The sequence below is a fragment of the Rhinolophus hipposideros genome (genome assembly GCF_964194185.1).
Source record: "Rhinolophus hipposideros genome assembly, chromosome: X".
In the NCBI taxonomy this organism is placed as follows: Eukaryota; Metazoa; Chordata; class Mammalia; order Chiroptera; family Rhinolophidae; genus Rhinolophus; species Rhinolophus hipposideros.
The window spans coordinates 33,615,183-33,637,838 of NC_138046.1; the positions used below are offsets into that span (position 1 = coordinate 33,615,183).

Genomic DNA, 22,656 nt, shown 5'->3' on the forward strand with positions numbered 1-22,656 from the left:
CACAGCACACCCACTACATAAGGCCATTCTACTCAGACTGGAAGACATAGAAGCTTTGGAAGACATAGCAGTTTGTTCCTAATATATAGAAATAAACACAGGGAGGCAGCCAAAATGGGGAGACAGAGAAATATATCCTGAATAAAAAAACAGAACAAAACTCCAGAAAAAGAACTAAGCGAAACGGAGATTAGCAATCTATCGGATGTGGAGTTCCAAACACTGGTTATAAGAATGCTCAGTGATCTCAGGGAGAACTTCAACAGAGAGACAGGAAGCATAACAATGGAGATGAAAAGCATAAAAAAGAATGAGTGAGAAATAAAGGATACAATAATGGAAATGAAGAATATATTACAGGGAATCAACAGTAGATTAAATGAAGCAGAGGATCCAACCAGCGATATAGAAGATAAGGTAGTAGAAAACACCCAACTAGAACAGCAAAAAAGAATCCAAAAAATTGAGGAGAGTTTTAAGGGGCCTCTGGGATAATATCAAGCATACCAATGTTCACATTATAGCGGTACCAGAAGGAGAAGAGAAATAGCAAGGAATTGAAGACCTATTGAAGAAATAATGACAGAAAACTTCCCTAGCCTGGTGAAGGAAATAGACATTCAAGCCCAGGAAGCCCGTAGAGTCCCGAACAAGATGAACCCAGAGACCAACACCTAGACACATCATATTTAAGACGCCAAAGGTCAAATACAAAGAGAAAATCTTAAAAGCAGCAAGAGAAAAGCAGTTACCTAAAAGGGAGCCCCCATAAGACTGGCAGCTGATTTCTCAACAGAAACTTTGCGGGCAAGAGGAGAGTGGCAGGGAATATTCCAAGTGATGAAAAGCAACGACATACAACCAAGATTGCTCTACTCAGCAAGTCTGTCATTTAGAACTGAAGGACAGATAAGGAGCTTCCCAGACAAGAAAAAGCTTAAGGAGTTCATCACCACCAAACCAGTATTACAAGGAATCTTAGAGGGATTTCTTTAAGATGGGAGAGGGGTTAAGGATGGGTGAAAGGGGAAGGGATTAAGAAGTACAAATTGGTTGTTATACAGTAGTCATGGGGATGTAGGGTATAGCATAAGGAATATAGTCAATAGTATTCTAATAACTATGTATGGTGCCAGATAGGTACTAGATCTATCAGGGTGATAGATGGGAATGGGGTTGGGGGTAGGGTGAAAAAGGTGAGGGCATTAAGCAATACAAATTGGTAGTTAATACAGTATGGGGTACATAATCAATAATGCTGTAAAGATCATGTAAGTTGCCAGATGGGCACTGGACTTATCAGCGGGATCACGTCATAGACTGTGTAGGTGCCTGACCAATGTGCTATACACCTGAAGCTGAAGTAGAATAATATTGAATGTCAACTATAACTAAATATATAGGTACATATAGTCACAGGATATGGAGTACAACATAGGGAAGATAGTCAGTGGTATTGTAGCAGTTACATAAGTTGTCGGGGTCATCGCTTGGGGAGTAGGTTATCATTTTATGAGGGGTTCAAATGTCTATATGTTGCTTTGTACACCTGAAACTAATTAAAAAATGGGGAAAAAAAGTTAAAATAAAGATAAACATATTAGATAGCCCAAATATTTTTCAGTATAGTTCTAGGAATGCAGTTTTTCCTCAAAAACCATTCTAGCCCCTTTTTTCTCATATTTGTATACAGATAATTAAGGGATTCTTAGTATATTAATTATAATATATTGTCACTATTATGTTTGAAGTTTCAACTATAGGCTGTCTCTTATTTTTTCTAAATAGTTTTGACCTGCTTATATTGAAAGAAGTGGTACAAAAAATGGCAGGAATAGAAATTACAGAGGAAATGACAATGGAGCAACTAGAGGCCATGACTGGTGGGGAACAACTGAAAGCTGAGGTGAGTGTTGCTATTTTTGTTTATTGACTTTTTAAATTCAAAACGTGTACATGCGTATAGTAAAGAATCCAAACAATACATAACTGTTAGGTTGGTACGAAAGTAATTGTGGTTTTTGCAGTTTGTAACCTTTTAAACCATAATTACTTTTGCACCAACCTAATACATAAAGCCAAACATTAGAGCCATGCATACCCTCCTCACACTATTGCCCCCTAGCGCCCTTTTAAAAATTGAGATATACTGCTTATTTTAATCTTTTTAAAAAGCTGAAACAAAATATAAAAAGAGTATAAGTAATACGTTTGTAAGATAAATAAATATCAAATCTTCTGTGGTCTTGATATTCTAACTGGCATAAATCTGAACATAGTTAACTCTTTTGTTGAATCTATTCCACACTGTATAAAGAATAATCCTTTATAAGGGACTGCAAGGTAGAAAATGGAAAATATGTAGAAGCTTCAGGACAATTGACAGTTATCTTTAAGCCATTGACTATAACCAGTAATGGTGTCACTAAAATAATTTGTGCAGAAAGGGAATGAATGTAGACTGTGTGAGTTATGTTCAGGATTATAACTGAACCTTTTCTGTCTTTTTTCAAATCAGATGGCATATGTTATGTACTGTACGCTGGTAAATCTATGTCTTCTCTTTCGTAGGGTGGTTATTTTGGCCAGATCAGAAACACTAAAAAGTCCTCCCAGAGATTAAAGGATGCACTATTGGACCATGATCTTGCTCTTCCTCTCTGTTTGCTTATGGCTCAGCAGAGGAATGGGGTGATCTTTCAGGAAGGTGGAGAGAAACATTTGAAACTTGTGGGAAAGCTCTATGATCAGGCAAGTTGAAGTGACTTTTGTGTTCATGTGGATTATTTTTATCCTGATAATGGCAAATATAGAGTGTTATATAACTTGGAAAATATCATTTTGCACATCATATGAGTGTGAAACAGCTCTAATATAAAATAGACATTCTGGAAATATGGGCTATTTCTGTGCAAATTATGATATTTAAGTGATGGATCTTGGAGATGTAATAATCTGTAGAAGTATTCAATTAAGTAGATAACTTGAAGTTGTTTGCTCTCATGTCTTTCCTGATATCTGTAAATCTGTAATTTCAATCACAACAACGTAGATTGATCTTTATTTATAAATGTTAAGCAACAAACCCTATGATTAGCCTACAAAATGTGTTTGACTATCACTATATTACAAGGAAAACAAAAATCATATATGTTTAAATAAAGATTTCATTTTTTAAGAGCTAAAGAATTGAGTTTCATATACATAAAATTGTTGTATGTGATTTAAGTAAATATATTCTACTAAAAGTGATGAACGATAGCTTGGAACTAAAGCCTTAGATTAGTCAACTTTTCAGGATCTCAGTGTCTTTTTTGTAATATGATTATATGATTATGTTTGTAGATTGTCTCTAAAGTTCTTTCAATTTGTAAAATTTGAATTCTTGTTAATCAAAATATTAAAATGACATCTTAATCATTTTGGAAAATGTTTATGTAAAATGGTGGCACATTTGTGTTTTTTTGTCTTATTTTTTAAATTTAGTGTCATGATACCCTGGTACAGTTTGGTGGGTTTTTAGCATCTAATCTAAGCACAGAAGATTATATAAAGCGAGTGCCTTCAATTGATGTGCTCTGTAACGAATTTCATACACCCCATGATGCAGCATTTTTCCTGTCTAGGCCAATGTATGCACACCATATTTCAGTAAGTATAAATCTTTGCTGCCACTCAAGAATGATTCCAAACTAGTTTTTAACTGTTTTATTTGTAATTTCATTTTACTTTGACATAGATATAGATTATGTCTCTTGGGGAGTTACTCTTTTGTTAATACCCAGCACTGAGCAGTGTACAATGTAAATGCCCCCTTTAAAATTAAGAACTAGTCTTACTAGTTCTATAATTTTGCTGTTATTATGCCACCAGCTGTCCAGGTTGATGTCTTATGGACCCTCTGGAACTGTAATTCTCAAACATTAGTGTAGGTGAGAATCACCAGGGAAGCATCTTAAAACCTCAGTCCCATGTCCCTAAATACTAATTTAGTAACTTGAATGGTACCTGTGAATTTATTTTGTTTTGTATGTTTGTTTTTCAACAAGTACTAGGTGACGTGACACTCCTTTTGAATAGTCTTGTTTTCTCAATGACAATATCCCTGTCAGATAGTTGACTTGTCATTACACATACTGTCTTGAAAGAAATAGACTGTTCTAAAACCTCTTGTGGTCTCTGTTGTGTGACTTCTAGGAAAGGTGTATCTGTGGTTCTTGTTTTATTTCTCTCCACCTAAATGAAACAACTAAAACCAAACAACGACAGTCAAACTAGAGCCTTCCCAAACAGGGTATCCCAGTAGTGACTGTATTGAAATTCAAGTAAGGATGTGGAGGAAGGGGAGACAGCCCTCTGTCCTCTATCTGCCACCTGGACTCTGCAAAGAACTGACCTCTAATGGGAATTCGCTTTTCCTTTTCCTTCAGGGCTATGGTCAATCCTTTGGAAACTGTGGTACTTGCCCACTCTGACTGGAGTCCCAGCATATTCTTCATTTTTATGTAGACTTGAATTCTGTTTATTTGTTGTTTTTAAGTCTGTACTATACAAGGCTTTCACTACAGATTTGGGAGATCTTGGTCCTTTCTCTTAAACTAGGATCCTGTCTTTGTTCCCAGTAAGCATACAGGGCTGTGTAGTAAGAGACGTGGAAAAAAGCCTGCTGAGAAATTTGGGGCTAATTAATAATTTAATGGACCACCAGCTCTTAGTGTTTACATACCAACTGCTCCAGTTTCATACCTCCCTCTAACTAAATGTTAATTGATTTAATTATCACTTTATTGTCATTATGCAGCTATTTTGTGCTATATACTCTCTAGAGGGGTAAAGGAGTAGGATTAGGCCTTCTTTTAGAATCCAGAAAATTGTATGCTCTCTTTGCCTAGTTATGTCTTGTGTTGTCGCCCCACCCCACAGTAGATCAGTCTCAGCTATACAACAGGGGACCTGATTTCTTGAAGGACTGAGGTGGGAGAATTTCTTCATCTCAGGAATTCTGCCCTGCCCTGTGCTATACTGAGAAGAGAACACCCTAATCAGCGATATTGAACCCTAGCAAACAGGAACACCTGGTTGCCTGAGGTTGGCTGAACTTTTCCAGGTCAGAAAATGGAGCAGGTCATTCATACCAATAGCTACCTTTTCTGTATCCTGTGTAAAATATTATGTCTTTATCATTTTAAGAGATACAAAAATTGAAACAAAAGAAATGTCATTTCCCTCTCAGGGTTGAGGAGGAAAACAAAGATCTATATAGAGATTGCTATACAGTCAAGTCAAGGATAAGTCTGTTACCCATAGACCCTGATGCCACATGCCACCTTCTGCAAAGGGAGTTCTTTGGAACCTTGGTTGTACTGGATGGTATCTAACCTTCCCTAGATTCTTGCTTTTGCTTCTTGGGTGAAAGCCCCTCTTGAAGAGCCTTCGAAGAGAGAGTATGAGTATTGGAGGACTGCTAGGTCCCTTTCGTAAATTGACTACCAGCAGGCTTTCATGGGAATTCAGCCAACCAAACACTGCTTAGATTATTGAGCCAACAAGAGCTTTTTGAACTATAATTAGAAGTACAGCAGTAACTGTGAATATCAGTTCTATCCATAGATCTAGTTCCTCAGGTGATTTGAGATGTAGAGCGATTATGCTTCTTCATTTGGCTGAAGATGTGAATTTGACAAGGGAATTAAACTGACTTTATACAAGGAAATATTCATCCTAGGTAAATATGAAATGTAGGTGTCTTTTCTGATCATGCCTATCATTTTTAACTAGGTAGGGAATGGGGTGCCTAGCAATAGAAGTCACAGATTCAGAACCAGAGGATTGGGGAGACTGGGACTATCATATAACCTATAAACTATAACCTAATTTTCAGTTTTAACTGCTGAGACCCACCTTGCAACGTGGGTCTGAAAGAAAGTTAATAATCTATATATCTCACCTAAATCAGGTAGCTAAACTATCTTATGCAGGTAGTTTCAGCACTGTTTTATCCTGTGTTTTGTTAGAACATTGACAGATGTCATTCTGCTCACATAGATTTATATTAATAGTTATCATCAATGGACCTGCCCTCAAAATTTAAAAACCCTTTCTTATCCCAGGTGCTATTCTCTCAGGTCTTGATGTAATTGGGGCTTCTCTCTCATAAGTAATGTTCTTTGTAGCTTTGTCACCTGTGTGGTCTCAGTAATTAACAGTGTGCTTTCCAAAATGCGAATAACAAGATGTAAATCTTCCCATTTCTAGAGTAATTATACGATCTCAGAGCCTGCTTGAGATACCCTCTGGAACAAAGAGTACTTGGTATATCTTCAAGTCCAGTGAGCCTGGGATATATCGGCACTCAGGAGGGAAGGCAGCTGGACCATAAGGAACCAAGACTCTTGCCTATCACAATGCAAAACTGGAAGTAGAAGCTTTGACCTCTGACCTTCTAGTTCTGGGTTTCATGTTTAGCACAAACTGAATGATTTAAGTGCTTTTCTAACATAAAGAAGAATCTAGTTTTAGATCTCCTCTTAGGTTCATCTTTAGGGATTTAGCCTAACCCAAACAAAATTTTCTGGGTGAGAGCTCTTTCATCCTAAAAAAACCAAAGGACAAGAAAATAGCAGTAGCTCCACTTGGTATTATTTTCTTTTTGACATTTGGCATATACTTTGTGAACTAATATGTAGGTCCTCCCAATTGTACTAACAGGTTCTTTTTCTCATATGGCCTTCCTCTGACTCTTCCCCCAAATTAGGATAAACCAATCAGACCAAAAAAGCTGCAGTGTTAGTTCCCACACACTTTAAACTTTAGCGTACCATAGCAATTCATAGTAAACCTTATTTAGCTTAGCATTAGGGTGACCAGTTGGTCCTAGCTTACCTAGGACTTTCCCAGTTTTAGCGCTAAAGTCTTATATGCCAGGAAACCCCTCAGTCACTGGCAAACTTGGACAGTTGGTCACCCTACTTAGCAGTCTTACGGTAACTTTCTTATAACCTTTCTTAGTGTTGATCCAGCTTCTTAATTGACGAATTGGAACAGCTGATAGGGGCTACGTAGTGATAAAACATTCTGTCCTGGTTGGCTATTATTAGTTCCATTCTGCCGCTTTACTAGTGTTAAGACCCTCTACTTGGTCCCTTGAATACCTCAAAAGCAGAAGTGGAAACCCTACATGTCCAATCTTTCAAGCAGCAGTAAGAGAGAATAGGGTGGGGGGAATGGATTGGGGACACACATACCCTAGTCACTTATTCGACAGGTCATGTACAGTAAGAATCTTCTTGAAAGCTCCTAGTGAGCACACAGGACTAAAAAGTGGAACAGCTTTCAGGGATGATTTATCTTAAAATAAATGTTCACAAGAAATTAGAATTCCTACAACAGTTTTGATTTGTCGTCTTCTGATTCTTGAAAAGGGAACATAGGTTTTTACACTATGAAAGTCAATGCTATAAATTGTGCTGTGTTTGTGTTTACTTTTTATTTCCAGTCCAAGTATGACGAACTTAAAAAATCAGAAAAGGGAAGTAAACAGCAACATAAAGTTCACAAGTACATTACGTCATGTGAAATGGTGATGGCTCCTGTCCATGAAGCAGTGGTCTCTTTACACGTTTCCAAAGTCTGGGATGACATCAGCCCTCAATTCTATGCCACATTCTGGTCATTGACAATGTATGACCTTGCAGTTCCACACACCAGCTATGAACGGGAAGTCAATAAACTTAAAGTCCAGATGAAAGCAATTGATGACAATCAGGAAATGGTAGGTTTTTGTTTTAGTAGCTCAAGTACAATAACTTCATGGGTTTAATTCAACATTACCCAGACTTTGTATTAGCTCAGGTTTCTTAAAGCTACAATCTTGTTGCTAAATGGGTTTAATGGTGACCTCTCGATGGTTGGGGCAGGTGCTTGGTGGGTACATGGAGGTTTTGATCAATCAAAAGGTGTTTGAGTTTGCTTTTATACTGAAGGTTGTGTTAGCAACTTAAAATGATCTGTGTGACTCCATTTGCAAGAGCAATAGACGTTCCCAAAAGGAGAACTTTTTAGGAGAAGGCTTTATTGATGAGGTGAATCTTGATCTGGGTAGCCCTTAAAGGTAGATTGAGTTTGAAAAAATGGAGGCAAATTGGCTACTCCAGAGATCCAGAAAAGGTGTGAAGTAGTACCAAGTTTAAGGACACCACTTTTACTTTAGTGAATGGGCTTAGTGATAAATTTGAGTGGTTGGGATGGGGCCAGAGTATGTAGAGCAGTGAATGTTAGAAAAGAGGACTTGATACAATTGAGAGCTATTTTAGATTCCTGACTAGGGGTGTGCCAATGGTAAAAAGGTACTTTAGAAAGGTTACTTGTGACAGTGGTATGAGGGATACATTTGATAAGAGGAAGGGACTGGCTTTAGGCTAGAGATCAGTTAGGTGGCTGTTTTCAGTAACTCATTGCGAAGTACTAAGAGCATAGACTATGGTGGAGGTAGTAGGAATGAACAAGACTTGTAAGCAATTGGGATATTGGAATGAAGGAGAAGGAAGAGTCAAACATGAATGCCTCAGACTAAAAGTACCAGTGTTTATATACCACATGTCAGTGAAATCATGTGGTTCTCTGCTTTTTCTGTCTGACTTATTTCACTTAGCATTATACTCTCAAGGTCCATCCATGTTGTCACAAATGTTCCTATATCATCTTTTCTCTGGGTGGTGGACACACAATGGGATTTATAGATGATGTAATACAGAATTGTACACCTGAAATCTATGTAAATTTACTAACAATTGTCACCCCAATAAATTTAATAAAAAAAGTACCAGTGTTGGGAAGGTAGTCTGTTTTGATGGGGTACAAAGACTGGATGACTTTGCCTCGAACTCATTAAGTGGAAGTGAAAGCACATCTAAGTCGACTCCTAACATCCCTGTTTAAGTAATGAATATAAAATATCAGCATTTATCTCTTTTTGAATTTTTTAATTAAAAGAAAGGGAGGTAATGTGCCTGTAGTTAGAAAAGTATCTAACTTATACTTTGTAGCCTCCAAATAAAAAGAAAAAAGAGAAGGAGCGCTGTACTGCTCTTCAGGACAAGCTTCTTGAAGAAGAAAAGAAACAGATGGAACATGTACAGCGAGTTCTACAGAGACTGAAATTGGAAAAGGACAATTGGCTTTTAGCAAGTAAGTTGTTGGAATTGCTAGATTCTTGCTACTGCTAAATTACAAAAGCAAACCACATAACTTTGGAAGTGTCGAAGTGTATTATGTTTGTGTTTCAATTCTGTTCACTATCCCATTCTTTGGTTATTCATTAATGCAGAATTAACTTCTCATGTTCACTGAAGGAACTGATTTAGTTTGCTGGTGAAATTAACATATCTATAATATTGGCAGCTTATCATTCAAGTTTTCTGTATAAATTCATATTTCTGGAGAAATTATAGATACAAAAGTGTCCATAGAGTGAAAATGAAAGTCTTATCCCAGGCATGACCTTTTGGTTACAAACTATAAATAGTTTGTGGTTTTATAGCATTCTCTACACTAAAGTTAATATGTTGTCATGTTTAGTAGCCTTGAGGCACTTGAGGAAGTTTACCACTTAATATATTGTTCCCTTATTTTTAGAATCTACCAAAAATGAGACCATCACAAAATTTCTACAGCTGTGTATATTTCCTCGATGTATTTTTTCAGCAATTGATGCTGTTTACTGTGCTCGTTTTGTTGAATTGGTACATCAACAGAAAACTCCAAATTTTTCCACACTTCTTTGCTATGATCGAGTAAGTTCTTTTTATTGCAACCTTTGAAAAAAGTCTCACACAAAGATAGCTAAACATTATAATCTATAGAAGTATTATTGTGTGTGTTGTTAAAAAGCATGAACTCAAGAGCCAAGTGCCTGAACTTGAATCCTAGCTCTGCTTTCTAGCTACATGATCTTTGATAAGTTTTTTTAACCTCTCTGTGCCTCAGTTTTCTTAACTGTAAAACGGGATAATAGTACTTGCTTTATAAGATTGTTGTGAGGATTAAATAAGTCACTACACACAAGAGCACTTTGAATAGTGCCTGATACATAATAAATACTGCTAGTTAATCTATTAACTCAACATTTGGGTATATATGTTTGTCATAATAGGTAGAAATCTCTTTCCATTTTTAACCTTCACCCCCTCAAAAAGAACAAAAAAAACCTTTATACCTTCACACATACATAAAAGCAGGGATGCTTTTCAGTATAGTTACATTCATAGATTTTTTTTGCAACTGGCTTTTTTCTTAATAAATTACTGCATTTTGTGGTCTAAAAATATATGTTACAGCATGTCAACTTCCTATTTCAAGTTTCTATCAGCCTCACCTCTACTTATTGTCTCCCTAACCCCAGTAGTATCTATGGGCTAAGTCTTTGTTAAAGAAGTTATGATTTAATAATAATGATAGTTTTTTTCTGTCATTGTAAATCAGCTGTCTTTATAAAAGTTATTTTTGTTGTTGCTTCATGAATGTGCTATTTCCTCACGAAAGTCAAAATCTTTGAAGATCTCTGGAATTGTAACTATAAAAGAGGAAGACACATTTTGACTAAACCTACCTGTTTAGTTTATGATTTGCTATAACATGATCTTTTAATCTTTTGAACTAATTTTGACCTTGATTTGTTTTTTATTTTTCAAACATTTTTTTCCTGTAGGTTTTCTCTGACATAATTTACACAGTCGCAAGCTGTACTGAAAATGAAGCTAGTCGATACGGGAGATTTCTTTGCTGCATGTTGGAGACTGTAACCAGGTGGCACAGTGATAGAGCTACATATGAAAAGGTATGATTAATAAATATACTTACATTTATACCTATGCATATGACCACTTCCAGTAATCTCTAGGTTGTTCAGTTATAAAAAGGAAGCTGAGTTGAAGATTCAGTTATAAAACGATGTTTAAAATTTAAGCATAATTCATCCATTATTAAAAAGGGCTATATATATTTTTTATGCTATCTCAAACTGACGACATTCCAAATTAATATCATTGAATAAGATGAACCTAACTGTGAAAACTACTTATTATTCAAATATACATCGTGTTTTCACGTGGAATCATTAGTCTACTTAAGTGACAGAATTTTTCTCTTAAAGTAACAACCTTTTTCCCCTTTAGGAATGTGGAAATTATCCAGGATTCCTTACTATATTGCGGGCAACTGGATTTGATGGTGGAAATAAAGCTGATCAATTAGACTATGAAAATTTTCGACATGTTGTACATAAATGGCATTACAAACTAACCAAGGTAAAAAAAAATGTATTTCTCAAAGGTGGTATTTTCTCTTCATACACATACTTTTATAATAACAGATTTTTAAATGTTTGTTGTAGGCATCGGTACATTGCCTTGAAACAGGCGAATATACTCACATCAGGAATATCTTGATTGTGCTAACAAAAATACTTCCTTGGTACCCTAAAGTTTTGAATCTGGGTCAGGCTTTGGAAAGAAGAGTGCATAAAATCTGCCAAGAAGAAAAAGAGAAGAGGCCTGATCTATATGCATTGGCTATGGGGTAACACAATTATACTTTAATGTGATTTATGAGACTAGATGACAGAAGGATTCTGAAGACTTTAAAATGTTTTACAGTGGTGAAGTTTATCTTCTGCCTTACTTCAGGAGATTATGGGAGATTATGCGATCATGTTCCCACAGGCTGGTGAGAGTTGTCACTTCTAATTATCAGCTTCCAGTCTATACTGGATGATAATTTCACAAGTCATATATAATAGATCTTGGTTTCGAAAAAATGTAGTTTTATCATCAGTTGGGTTATCAGATCTTCAATAGTGAAAAAAGGCATCTTAAAGGATTAGTTTACATTGAAATTTTTATTTTTAAGAAAGTATCTAAGGCTCTCTATAAAGACCTTAAGAACGTACTGAAAATTAAGATTTTTTGTTCCCTGGAACTAAGTAGCAGAGTGAACAACTTGCTAATTTTATTCTTTTAAACCCCATGTTTGTGCTTTTTGATTTGTATTTGTATATTTAAACACTTTGTGCGACTTTCAGCTACTTTGGGCAGTTGAAAAGTAGAAAGTCATACATGATACCTGAAAATGAGTTTCATCACAAAGACCCGCCTCCGAGGAATGCAGCTGCCAGTGTACAAAATGGGCCTGGTGGTGGGCCTTCTTCATCGGCCATAGGAAGTGCGTCTAAATCGGATGAAAGCAGTACTGAGGAGACTGGTATGCTTATTTGTAGAAATTTATAAGTAATATGCTTTGTTTGAACAAACTGAAATGTTTTGTATCACATGACAAGTAAAATACTGGCTTAGTATTACTTTTTTATTGCCTAGGTAAGAGTATGTAACCGTCAAGAAATAATTAATCCTTTGTTTCTTTTTAATTAATCTCTAATCATTTTACTCCGAAATTGTAGTTTACTTGCATTTAGGGACTCATCAAATAAAACCTTACCTTTATTTCAGATAAATCAAGAGAGAGATCTCAATGTGGTGTGAAAGCTGTTAATAAAGCTTCTAGTGCCACACTGAAAGGGAATTCAAGCAATGGAAATAGTAGCTCTAACAGGTAGGAACACTGTGCTCGCTATATAAGTATGTGTATGTCAAAATTCTGAATTCTTACATGACTAACCTCATTAGACATGAATGGAAGAAGGTAGTCGTTGAATGCTATGAAATTCATTTATGTTGGACTTTGACGTTTTGATGATGTGCTTACCATCCTCATTGTGTTTTGTATAATGTTAAGACTGACTTTGTTTCCACTGCTGGGATATGCAGAGGAAGGTAGGTGGTGAAGTTAAAACATTTTACGATTGAGTGTTTTCTGTGGACAATCTGGATAAGGATACTTAACATAAGAGAAGACTACACTGATTTAGGTCAGTGATCCATCCAGCCAAGGAATCTAGTTCCTGATAGTAGCACCCTTGGTTGGCTTATGGGATAATTTTGGTTGTAGTCCTCAAGGTTATGAATGTATACAAAAAAGTGCCTGGCATCACTTTGATCATTCTTTATAATCTGCTATTCATGAATTTGATTATTTATTACTTACGGTACTTCCTTTTTACTTGTCTAAAAGTTGTCCTTTAGTTTTCAAAGGATATTCTTAGTTCTATAATTTTTTTAATTAAAGTTTATTGGTGTGACAATTGTTAGTAAAGTTACACAGATTTCAGGTGTACAATTCAACATAACATCATCTATAAATCCCATTGTGTGTTCACCACCCAGTGTCAGTTCTTCCATCACCATATATTTAATCTCCTTTACCCTCATCTACCAACCCCCTCCCCCCTTACCCTCTGGTAACCGCCAAACTATTGTCTGTGTCTCTTGAGTTTTTGTTTCTCATTTGTTTGTCTTGTTATCTATCTGTTGTTTTTGGTTCTTATACCACATATCAGTGAAATCATATGGTTCTCTGCTTTTTCTATCTGACTTATTTCTCTTAGCATTATATTCTCACGATCCATCCATGTTGTCACAAATGATCCTATTTCATTTTTTCTTGCCACCGAATATTCCATTGTGAATATATACCACAACTTCTTTATCCATTCATGTATCGCAGGACATTTTGGTTGTTTCCATGACTTGCAACCATAAATAAAGCTGCAAGGAACATTGGAGCACACGTGTCTTTATGGATAAATGTTTTCAGATTTTTTGGGTAGATACCTAGGAGTGGGATTGCTGAGTCATACTGTAATTCTATTTTGAAATTTTGAGGAACCTCCACACTGCCTTCCATAATGGCTGCACCAGTCTGCATTCCCATCAACAGTATATGAGGGTTCCTTTTTCTCCATAGCCTCTCCAACACTTGTTACTATTTCCCTTGTTGATGATAACCATTCTAACTGGGATAAGGTGATAGCTCATTGTGGTTTTTATTTGCATTTCTCTGATGATTAGTGATGTTGAGCATTTTTTCATATGTCTATTTGCCATTTGTACGTCTTTGTAGAAATGTCTGTTCAGGTCCTCTGCCCATTTTTCAATTGGGTTGTTTGTTTTTTTGTTGAGTTGCATGAGTTCCTTGTATATTTTAGATATTAGACCCTTATCTGAGGCACTGTTTGCAAAAATCTTCTCCCATTCAGTAGGTTGCCTCTTTATTTTGTCGATGGTTTCTTTTGCTGTGCAGAAGCTTTTAAGTTTCATATAGTCCCATTCATTTATTGTAACTTCAACTTCCCTTGCCTTTGGGGTCAAATTTATAAAATGTTCTTTGAATCCAAGAACCATAAGTTTAGTACCTATGTTTTCTTCTATGCAGTTTATTGTGTCAGGACTTATGCTTAACTCTTTGATACATTTTGAATTAATTTTGGTACATGGTGACAGATAACAGTCCAGTTTCATTCTTTTGCACGCAGCTATCCAATTCTGCCAGCACCATTTATTGAAGAGGCTGTCTTTTCTCCATTGTATGTTTTTAGCTTCTTTGTCAAAAATTACCTGTCCGTATTTATGGGGGTTTATTTCTGGGTTCTCAATTCTATTTCGTTGGTATACGTGTCTGTTTTTCTGCCAATACCATGCTGTTTTGATTATTGTTGCCCGGTAATACAAGCTAAAGTCAGGGCGTGTCATATCTCCAGTATTGTTCTTATTTTGTTAAGACTACTTTGGCTACTCGGGGTCTTTTGTGATTCTAAACAAATCTGATGATTTTTTGTTCTATTTCTTTAAAAAATGCCATTGGGATTTTGATGGGGATTGCATTAAATCTGTATATTGCTTTGGGTAATATGGCCATTTTAACTATGTTGATTCTTCCAATCCATGAGCATGGAATGTCTTTCCATTTCTTTGTGTCATCTTCAATTTCTTTCAAAAATGTCTTATAGTTTTCAGCATATAAATCCTTCACATCCTTGGTTAAGTTTATTCCGAGGTATTTTGTTCTTTTTGCTGCAATTGCAAAGGGAATTGTTTTTTGTATTTCTTTTTCTGAGATTTCATTGTTAGTATATAGGAATGCAATGGACTTTTGTATGTTGATTTTGTAGCCAGCAACTTTACTGTATTCATTGATTGTTTCTAACAGCTTTTTGGTGGAGTCTTTAGGGTTTTCTATATATAGCATCATGTCATCGGCAGAGAGTGACATTTTAACTTCTTCATTCCCAATTTGGATGCCTTTTATTTCTTTCTGTTGCCTGATGGCTCTGGCAAGGACTTCCAACACTATGTTGAAAAGCAGAGGTGATAGGGGACAGCCCTGTCGTGTTCCTGAACGTAGAGCAAAGGTCTTCAGTTTTTCACCATTAATTATGAGGTTAGATGAGGGCTTGTCATAGATGGCCTTTATTATGTTAAGGTATTTTCCTTCTATCACTATTTTATTAAGTGTTTTAATCATAAATGGATGGTGTATCTTGTCAAATGCTTTTACTGCATCAATTGATATAATCATATGATTTTTGTCCTTTATTTTGTTTATGTGATGTATCACATTGATGGATTTGCGGATGTTGAACCATCCTTGTGCCCCAGGGATAGACCCCACTTGGTCATGAGAAATAATCTTTTTAATGCATTGTTGTATTCGATTTGCTAGAATTTTGTTTAGGATTTTTGCATCAGTATTCATCAGAGATATAGGTCTGTAGTTTTCTTTTTTTGTGTTACCCTTACCAGGTTTTGGTATCAGGGTAATGTTGGCCTCTTAAAATGAGTTAGGGAGTACTGTCTCTTCTTAAATATTTTGGAAGACTTTGAGCAGGATTGTTATTAGGTCCTCTTTGAAGGTTTGGTAGAATTCACTAGTGAAGCAATCTGGTCCCCGACTTTTGCTTTTGGGAAGGTTTTGGATGACTGATTCAGTTTCTTTACTGGTGATCGGTCTGTTTAGATTTTCCAGTTCTTCATGATTCAGCCTTGGAAGGCTATATGTTTCTAAGAACCTGTCCATTTCTTCTAGGTTATTGAATTTGGTGGCATATAGTCCTTCATAGTATTCTTGGGTGATCCTTTGCATTTCTGTAGCATTCGTGATATCTTCCCTTTTTTCATTTATGATGTTGTTTATTAGTGTCTTCTCTCTTTTTATCTTAGTGAGTCTAGACAAGGGTTTGTCAATTTTGTTAATCTTTTCAAAGAACCAACTCTTTGTCACATTTTTTTTCTATTGTCCTTTTGTTCTCTATTTCATTTAGTTCTGCTCTGATTTTTATTATTTCATTTCTTCTGCTGAACTTAGGTTTCATTTATTATTCTTTTTCTAGTTCTTTAAGGCGTAAATTGAGGTTATTTATTTGGGATTTTTCTTATTTGTTGAGATAGGTTGTAATGATATAAATTTCCCTCTTAGAACTGCTTTCGCTGCATCCCAAAAATTTTGGTAGGATGCATTTTCACTGTCATTTGTTTCTATGTATCTTTTGATCTCTCCTCTAATTTCTTCTTTGACCCAGTTGTTCTTTCAATGTGTGTTGTTTAATCTCCATGTATTTGTGGTTTTTCCTGCTTTCTTTTTGCAGTTGATATCCAATTTCAAAGCCTTGTGATCAGAGAATATGCTTGGTATGATTTAAATCTTCTTAAATTTGCTGAGGCTGCTTTTATGTCCCAATATATGGTGTATCCTTGAGAATGTTCCATGTACACTCGAAAATAATGTGTAGTCTGATGTTTTAGGATGAAGTGCTCTATATATGTCAGTGATGTCCATTTCATCTAATGTGTCATTTAGGGCTCCTATTTCATTATTTTCTGTTTGCATGATGTATACATAGCTGTCAGTGATGTTTTTATGTCTCCTAGTATAATTGTGTTTTGGTCAATTTCTCCCTTTAGTTCTGTTAGTAGTTGCTTGGTATATTTTGCTGCTCCCTGATTGAGGCCATAAATATTGATGACTGTTACGTCTTCTTGTTATATAGTCCCCTTTACCATTATGAAATGTCCGTCTTTGTCTCTTGTCTTTTTCACCGTGAAGTCTGTTTCATCTGATATGATTATGGCTACACCTGATTTTCTCTGTGTACCATTTGCTTGGAGTGTCAATTTCCACCCTTTCCCTTTGAGTCTATGCTTGTCCTTTAGCTGAGATGTGTCTCTTGGAGACAGCATATGGTTAGGTTTGATTTTTTGATCCAATTTGCTACTCTGTGTCTTTTTATTGGTGAGTGCAGTTCGTTTATATTTGATTATTATGTGAGTGTATCCTATCATTCTGTCTTTAGATTTCTGATAAGATTTTGTCTCCACGGTTTCTTCGCCTTTTTGTTTTTGTGTGTTATTTCCGTGTGGTGGTATTCTATGTGTGTGTGTGTGTGTGTGTGTGTGTGTGTGTGTGTGTGTGTTCTTTTTTCTGGTTGTGCTTTTATTAGAGTATATATTTGAGTTCTGGATTTTTTTTTGAGTGGTTTCCATTAAGATTATGTATAAGAAAGTTTGATGTTTAGAGTATTCCATTTTCTTCAGCACATTCACTTTCTCCATTCCCATATTCCGGTTCAGGCCTTTACTCTCCCCCTTTTTATGTTGCCACAAATTGTCCTTGTTGATGGTGGTCAAATAGCCTCCTTTAGTATTTCTTGTTGCGCAGGTCGTGTATTAGAAAATTCTCTCAGCTTCTGGATGTCTGGAAAGGTCTTTGTTCCTCCTTCATAGCTAAAGGATATCTTTACTGGGTTTATTATTCTTGGCTCGTAATTTCTCTCTTTCAATAATTTGAATATTTGGTTCCACTCCCTCCTGGCTTGTAGAGTTTCTGTTGAAAAATCTGATGATAATCGAATTGGCTTTCCTTTGTAGGTTACAAAGGAAATGGACATCGTCTTCTTTTCCCTGGCTGCCCTGAGGATTCTTCCTTTGTCGTTGTTATTGACACCTTCAATACAGTGTGCCTTGGAGAAGGCCTGTTGGGGTTGAAGTAATTAGGTGTTCTATTTGGTTCTTGGATTTGAGGATCTAATTCTTTCCACAGTTTTGGAAAGTTGATGTCAACTATTTGTTTGATTATATTCTCCATTCCCTTCTCTCTTTCTTTGCCTTCTGGTATACCCATTATTCTTATATTGTCCTTTCTGATGAGTCAGAAAGTTCTTGTAGAGTTCTTTCATTTCTTTGAAGTCGCATGTCTCTTTCTACTTCCATCCATGTCATTTCCAGATTTCTATCTTTGATGTCACTTACTGTTTCCTCCATCTGGTCAACTCTACTTCCTAAGCTGGCTATTTCATTCTTAATTTCTTCTATTGACTTTTTAATCTCCAGAAATTCTATTTGGTTCTGTTTTAAAATTTCAGTCTTTTTGATAAAATGCTCATGTTGTTTTTTGATTGTGTTTCTGAATTTATTAAACTGCGTTTTTGTATTTCTTGCATCTCGTTGAGTTTCTTTTCCTAACTGCAATCTTGAATTCTCTGATATTTAAGTCACATATTTCCATATCTTAAGTTCATTTTCTTGAGACTTTTCAGTATCTTTCTGAGCTGTCTTGTTGCCTTGGTTATTCTTGGCAAGTAATAATTTATTATTTCTCTTCCTCAACATCTGTAGGAGTGTGTTCTGCAGGTTGTTAGGAAGAGGTCTTTTGTTTTCCAGTACGTGTTGGTAGAATGTTTCATTTTCTCTCTGACTGCCACCCTTTTTTCTCTCTCACACTCTAGTGTTATGTTTTATAGTCACTATTCCAGCTTCTCACATAATGGGGGGATTCCCTGGGATACGGGCGTCTCCTGTGTTAATAGTTCACCTGGGTCACAGGGCACAGTGTCTGTGTGGGTATACGGAGAGCTTTTGAAGTTCTAAAGCTCTTCCTGCACCAGATTCAGAGCCTGTGTATTTCAGCAGTTCTGTTTACTCCTGCAGGGATCCGCCCAGATAAGTAGGGACAGGGTCACGGTGAGTCCTGAGAGGTAGCCCAGAGCAATGGTGGTGACCACTGCCATAGCCCGTTCTTCTTGCACAGTTCCTTCTACTTCGGCAGAACTAGTTGGGCTGCGAATCTGTGTCTGTGGACCACTGGTCTCAGAATTGTAAATATTCTGTTCTTATGATCTGACACTGCTACTGTTCCACTTCTATCACTGGGCAGGTGGGGGCGGGCCGTGCTCTGGGTTGGTAGGGAGGGGCGGCTAGTCTCAGTGCCTAAGGCTTCCGTTCTCTGCTCGGCATTGAGGGCTTAAACCACCATTTTCAGCCTTTTTCCCTCATTCTTTGCTGTGAGGTCTGCGATGAGCGTTCGGTTCAGCTGTGTTATATGCTGTCCCCTCAGCCCTGTGGGCCATAAGCGGAGCCCTAGCAGTCCTAGTTCTTCCCTCTCCTGCAGCTTCAGTAGTTCCGGGATGCAGCTAGCTCAGAGCACTGAGCTAGGTCTGTATCCTGTGCCTGCGTTGTTCTGTCTCAGCACGTCTCCCTTCCCTCCTCCCCTGCTCATGTGATTTTCCCACGTTTAGGTGAATTCAGCAGTGAGACTCTTCTTGCCTGTCTGCTGTGCAGGGAGTCCTTTGTGGAGTTATAGTTGTTGCATTATTTGTAAATTCCAGGGGAGATTTCCAGAGGCTCACCTCACCTCGCCATTTTGATCCATTTATTCTCCAGTTGTATAATTTTTGAAGTCAGTAAGAAACCCATAATGATTTAAAGCATGAAATGTGTTTTATGTCAGATTTTATCTCAATATCGTGTATTTTTTTTCTTAAGCAGCAAAACTGTTAAAGAAAATGACAAAGAAAAAGGAAAAGAGAAAGAAAAAGAGAAAAAAGAAAAGACTCCAGCTACTACTCCAGAGGCCAGGGTACTTGGTAAAGATGGTAAAGAAAAACCAAAGGAAGAGCGGCCAAATAAAGATGAAAAAGCAAGAGAGACGAAGGAGAGAACACCTAAGTCTGACAAAGAGAAAGAAAAATTCAAGAAGGAAGAAAAAGCTAAAGATGAGAAATTCAAGACCACTGTCCCCAACGTAGAATCAAAATCGACTCAAGAAAAGGAAAGAGAGAAGGAGCCGTCCAGAGAAAGAGATATAGCAAAGGAAATGAAATCAAAGGAAAATGTTAAAGGAGGAGAAAAAACACCAGTTTCTGGGTCCTTGAAGTCACCTGTTCCCCGATCAGATATTGCTGAGCCTGAAAGGGGCAAGTTTGCCTTTCTTTACATTTGTTTAGCTTTGGTTTTTGTCTCCTTGTTTGGCAAGTTATCTAGGGACTTCACTGGGGGCACCTAGTACTTAATGACCTTAAAAGTTGGTGATTTTTTTTGAAGTGTTTGGAAAAATTGGAAATATACCTTATTGTGACTATTTCTTTTGTCCCCACAGAACAAAAACGCCGCAAAATTGATACACACCCTTCTCCTTCACATTCCTCAACAGTAAAGGTTAGTATAGCCTGAGGAAGGCAGCGTCCATGTTAGGCTCACCTGTTTGGAATACGTGTCCTGACTTCCTTCAAGTCTTGTGCCAAGTATTCACTGGAGCCACTGGAGGTTTTATGGTGCATTATAGAATGAATTTTTTGCATATTGGTGGACTGATATTTTTTCCTATTGAGTATTTTTGTAATAAAAATGTTAAAACTTCAAGGACCTAGCACTAATTTTGTAGTGTTTGAAAGTACAAGAGAAATTTTACCCAGAAGTGCCTCACTGCTTTAAGCAGTCTTTTTGGAGTGCAATGGTAGCTACAAGCAAATGAATCTTTTCATCAGAATGAAGCCTATTTTTCGGAATAAATATTGAAGAATATATAGCAATGAAGACATCCTGGATGATATAGGATAAACAAGATACCTCTGAATTCATCAAGCTTCTTGATGAGCATCATACCGATGTGTGCCTTCTAAGAAGGAGTCTTGAAAGGAGTTCCATTTCAAAGTCTCCTTGGTGATCAGTTCTCCTGTAGTTGTGTATATTCAGTGAGCATGCAGCTTCTGTTGTATCTTCTCTTGGAGGTTTGTTTATACCTGTTGGGTTCCCAACAAGTTGAACCTTGCGTTACGATAAAAGCAGATGTGGCATCCAATCCTACCACCCAGCAAAGAGAAACCCCAGGCATTCAACTGCAGCACAAAATCGTGGGTGTAGCCTTCTTGAAGACTCAGGGTAGCCATTCCTTGCTCCATATTTAATTTTTATTCTAAAGTCATCTAATTTCATGGAATCTTTGAATTTGCAGTACGTTGAACTTTTAAAACTGTAAGTTAACTAATTCTTCATCAAGAACACTGTGGTGGAATACCATAACTGATTTTCTTTCTTTCAAGTGTTGTGTGTGTGTGTGTGTGTGTGTGTGTGTGTGTGTGTTATGAGATTCACCATGAGAGGCAGTTTGCAAAAAAACTGATTACTCTTTTGTAGAATATATTTTATTTTTTTGTTAATATAATGCCACTGAGTTTTCTGTCTAGGATTAAAAAAAATGTATATATTTATGTTGGAGTCAGAGTAAAGTGAAAATTGAAACCTCCCAATTAAAGAAAAAAAACTATGAAAATGTAAGACAGTGTTGTTGTTCTACAGTGACCTCCACTATTTTAAACTTTATGTGGAGAAAAAAAATGTTTTGATTTCTTAAGCCTCTTAATATAACTTAAGTGTAATGAAAAAATGTGGCATTGACATTTATTTTTAAATTCTGAGCAGAGAAAGATTTTTATTCGTTACATTGAATACATATAATTTAGTATTTTTTAACATTAGAATTCCATTACATGGTTTTGCTTTTGTTTTTTATTGTTGATATTCATACAATAATGACATCACGAGATTTATCCTCACAAGAAGTAGCTGGTTTATTTCCAGGTTACAGCCATACTTCCCAAAGTTCCTCTGGGTTCTGAGAACTATGCCAGCTCACCTGTCATCTCCATTCATTTTCTACAGGACAGTCTCATCGAACTCAAGGAGTCTTCAGCAAAGGTTTGAGTCTTTTAAAATCATCATGCCTAAGTAAAGCCAAAAAATTCTTTACTTCATTTATTTAGTAGAAACCCTCACCCTAGTAAATTCAGTAAGCTAGTAAAATAACCTTTAAAAATACCTGTCACAAACTGAAACAATGGATGGCAGTGGTTCCTTTTAATGAGATTGTTATAAAATGTGTGTGATGTGGCAACATTTCTATAATCTCTCCTTGCTTGCTGTGTTATTAATTATCCTTTTATGCTTCAAAATCCTGAAATAAATTTAAGGTTTGGGGAAGGCATTGTTGGTTTGTTTTGGGGAATAGGCTTATTTACTTTCTTAAAACAAATCTGTCAGGCTGTTCTCTGACTTTTTTAGATAACCCGAAAGACCTAAAAATAAATTTGATGCATTCACATAACTGTTCTAAAAACTGAGCCCATCTCAATCCATAAAATTCTTTATATTGCCTCTGCTGAGCTACCTTTTTGGTAGTTGTAGCATAACATCAAGAAATATGGTTAATGTAAACTAATCATTTTTCTGGAGGGGAATACTCAATTTGATGATTGTGTTTACATGTCAGTATTACTTCTTGCCTATTATTCTATTTTCTTGAGCATTCTACTAAAAATGTGCAGTTTGTGTATCTTATTACAGTTCTTTTTATTATTGTAGTTGAATTGTCCATTGTTCATGTTATTTTGTCTTTATTATAAAACTTGTACCCTCCTTTACTTTGATTTTCTACTTTGCC

At 36.4% G+C, this 22,656-nt stretch overlaps 1 protein-coding gene across 18 annotated transcripts in view; it reads left to right on the top strand.

Moving 5' to 3' along the window:
* Positions 1-22,656, top strand: part of THOC2 (THO complex subunit 2) — a gene marked incomplete at its 3' end in the record, with an annotated part of 142,205 nt that overhangs the window by 103,915 nt on the left and 15,634 nt on the right. For 9 of the 18 annotated variants that reach the window (XM_081042748.1, XM_081042739.1, XM_081042750.1 and 6 more), the window contains 14 exons: positions 1,789-1,906; positions 2,572-2,751; positions 3,487-3,651; positions 7,496-7,771; positions 9,045-9,186; positions 9,634-9,791; positions 10,706-10,834; positions 11,172-11,303; positions 11,390-11,574; positions 12,077-12,255; positions 12,501-12,603; positions 19,704-20,134; positions 20,317-20,375; positions 21,798-21,914. In XM_081042748.1, the coding sequence (XP_080898874.1) occupies positions 1,789-1,906; positions 2,572-2,751; positions 3,487-3,651; positions 7,496-7,771; positions 9,045-9,186; positions 9,634-9,791; positions 10,706-10,834; positions 11,172-11,303; positions 11,390-11,574; positions 12,077-12,255; positions 12,501-12,603; positions 19,704-20,134; positions 20,317-20,375; positions 21,798-21,914 (2,374 nt within the window). Of the gene's footprint in view, positions 1-1,788; positions 1,907-2,571; positions 2,752-3,486; positions 3,652-7,495; positions 7,772-9,044; positions 9,187-9,633; positions 9,792-10,705; positions 10,835-11,171; positions 11,304-11,389; positions 11,575-12,076; positions 12,256-12,500; positions 12,604-19,703; positions 20,135-20,316; positions 21,192-21,797; positions 21,915-22,656 lie in introns of all 18 variants that reach the window. The other 9 variants (XM_081042751.1, XM_081042740.1, XM_081042738.1 and 6 more) reach the window with 6 other exon arrangements.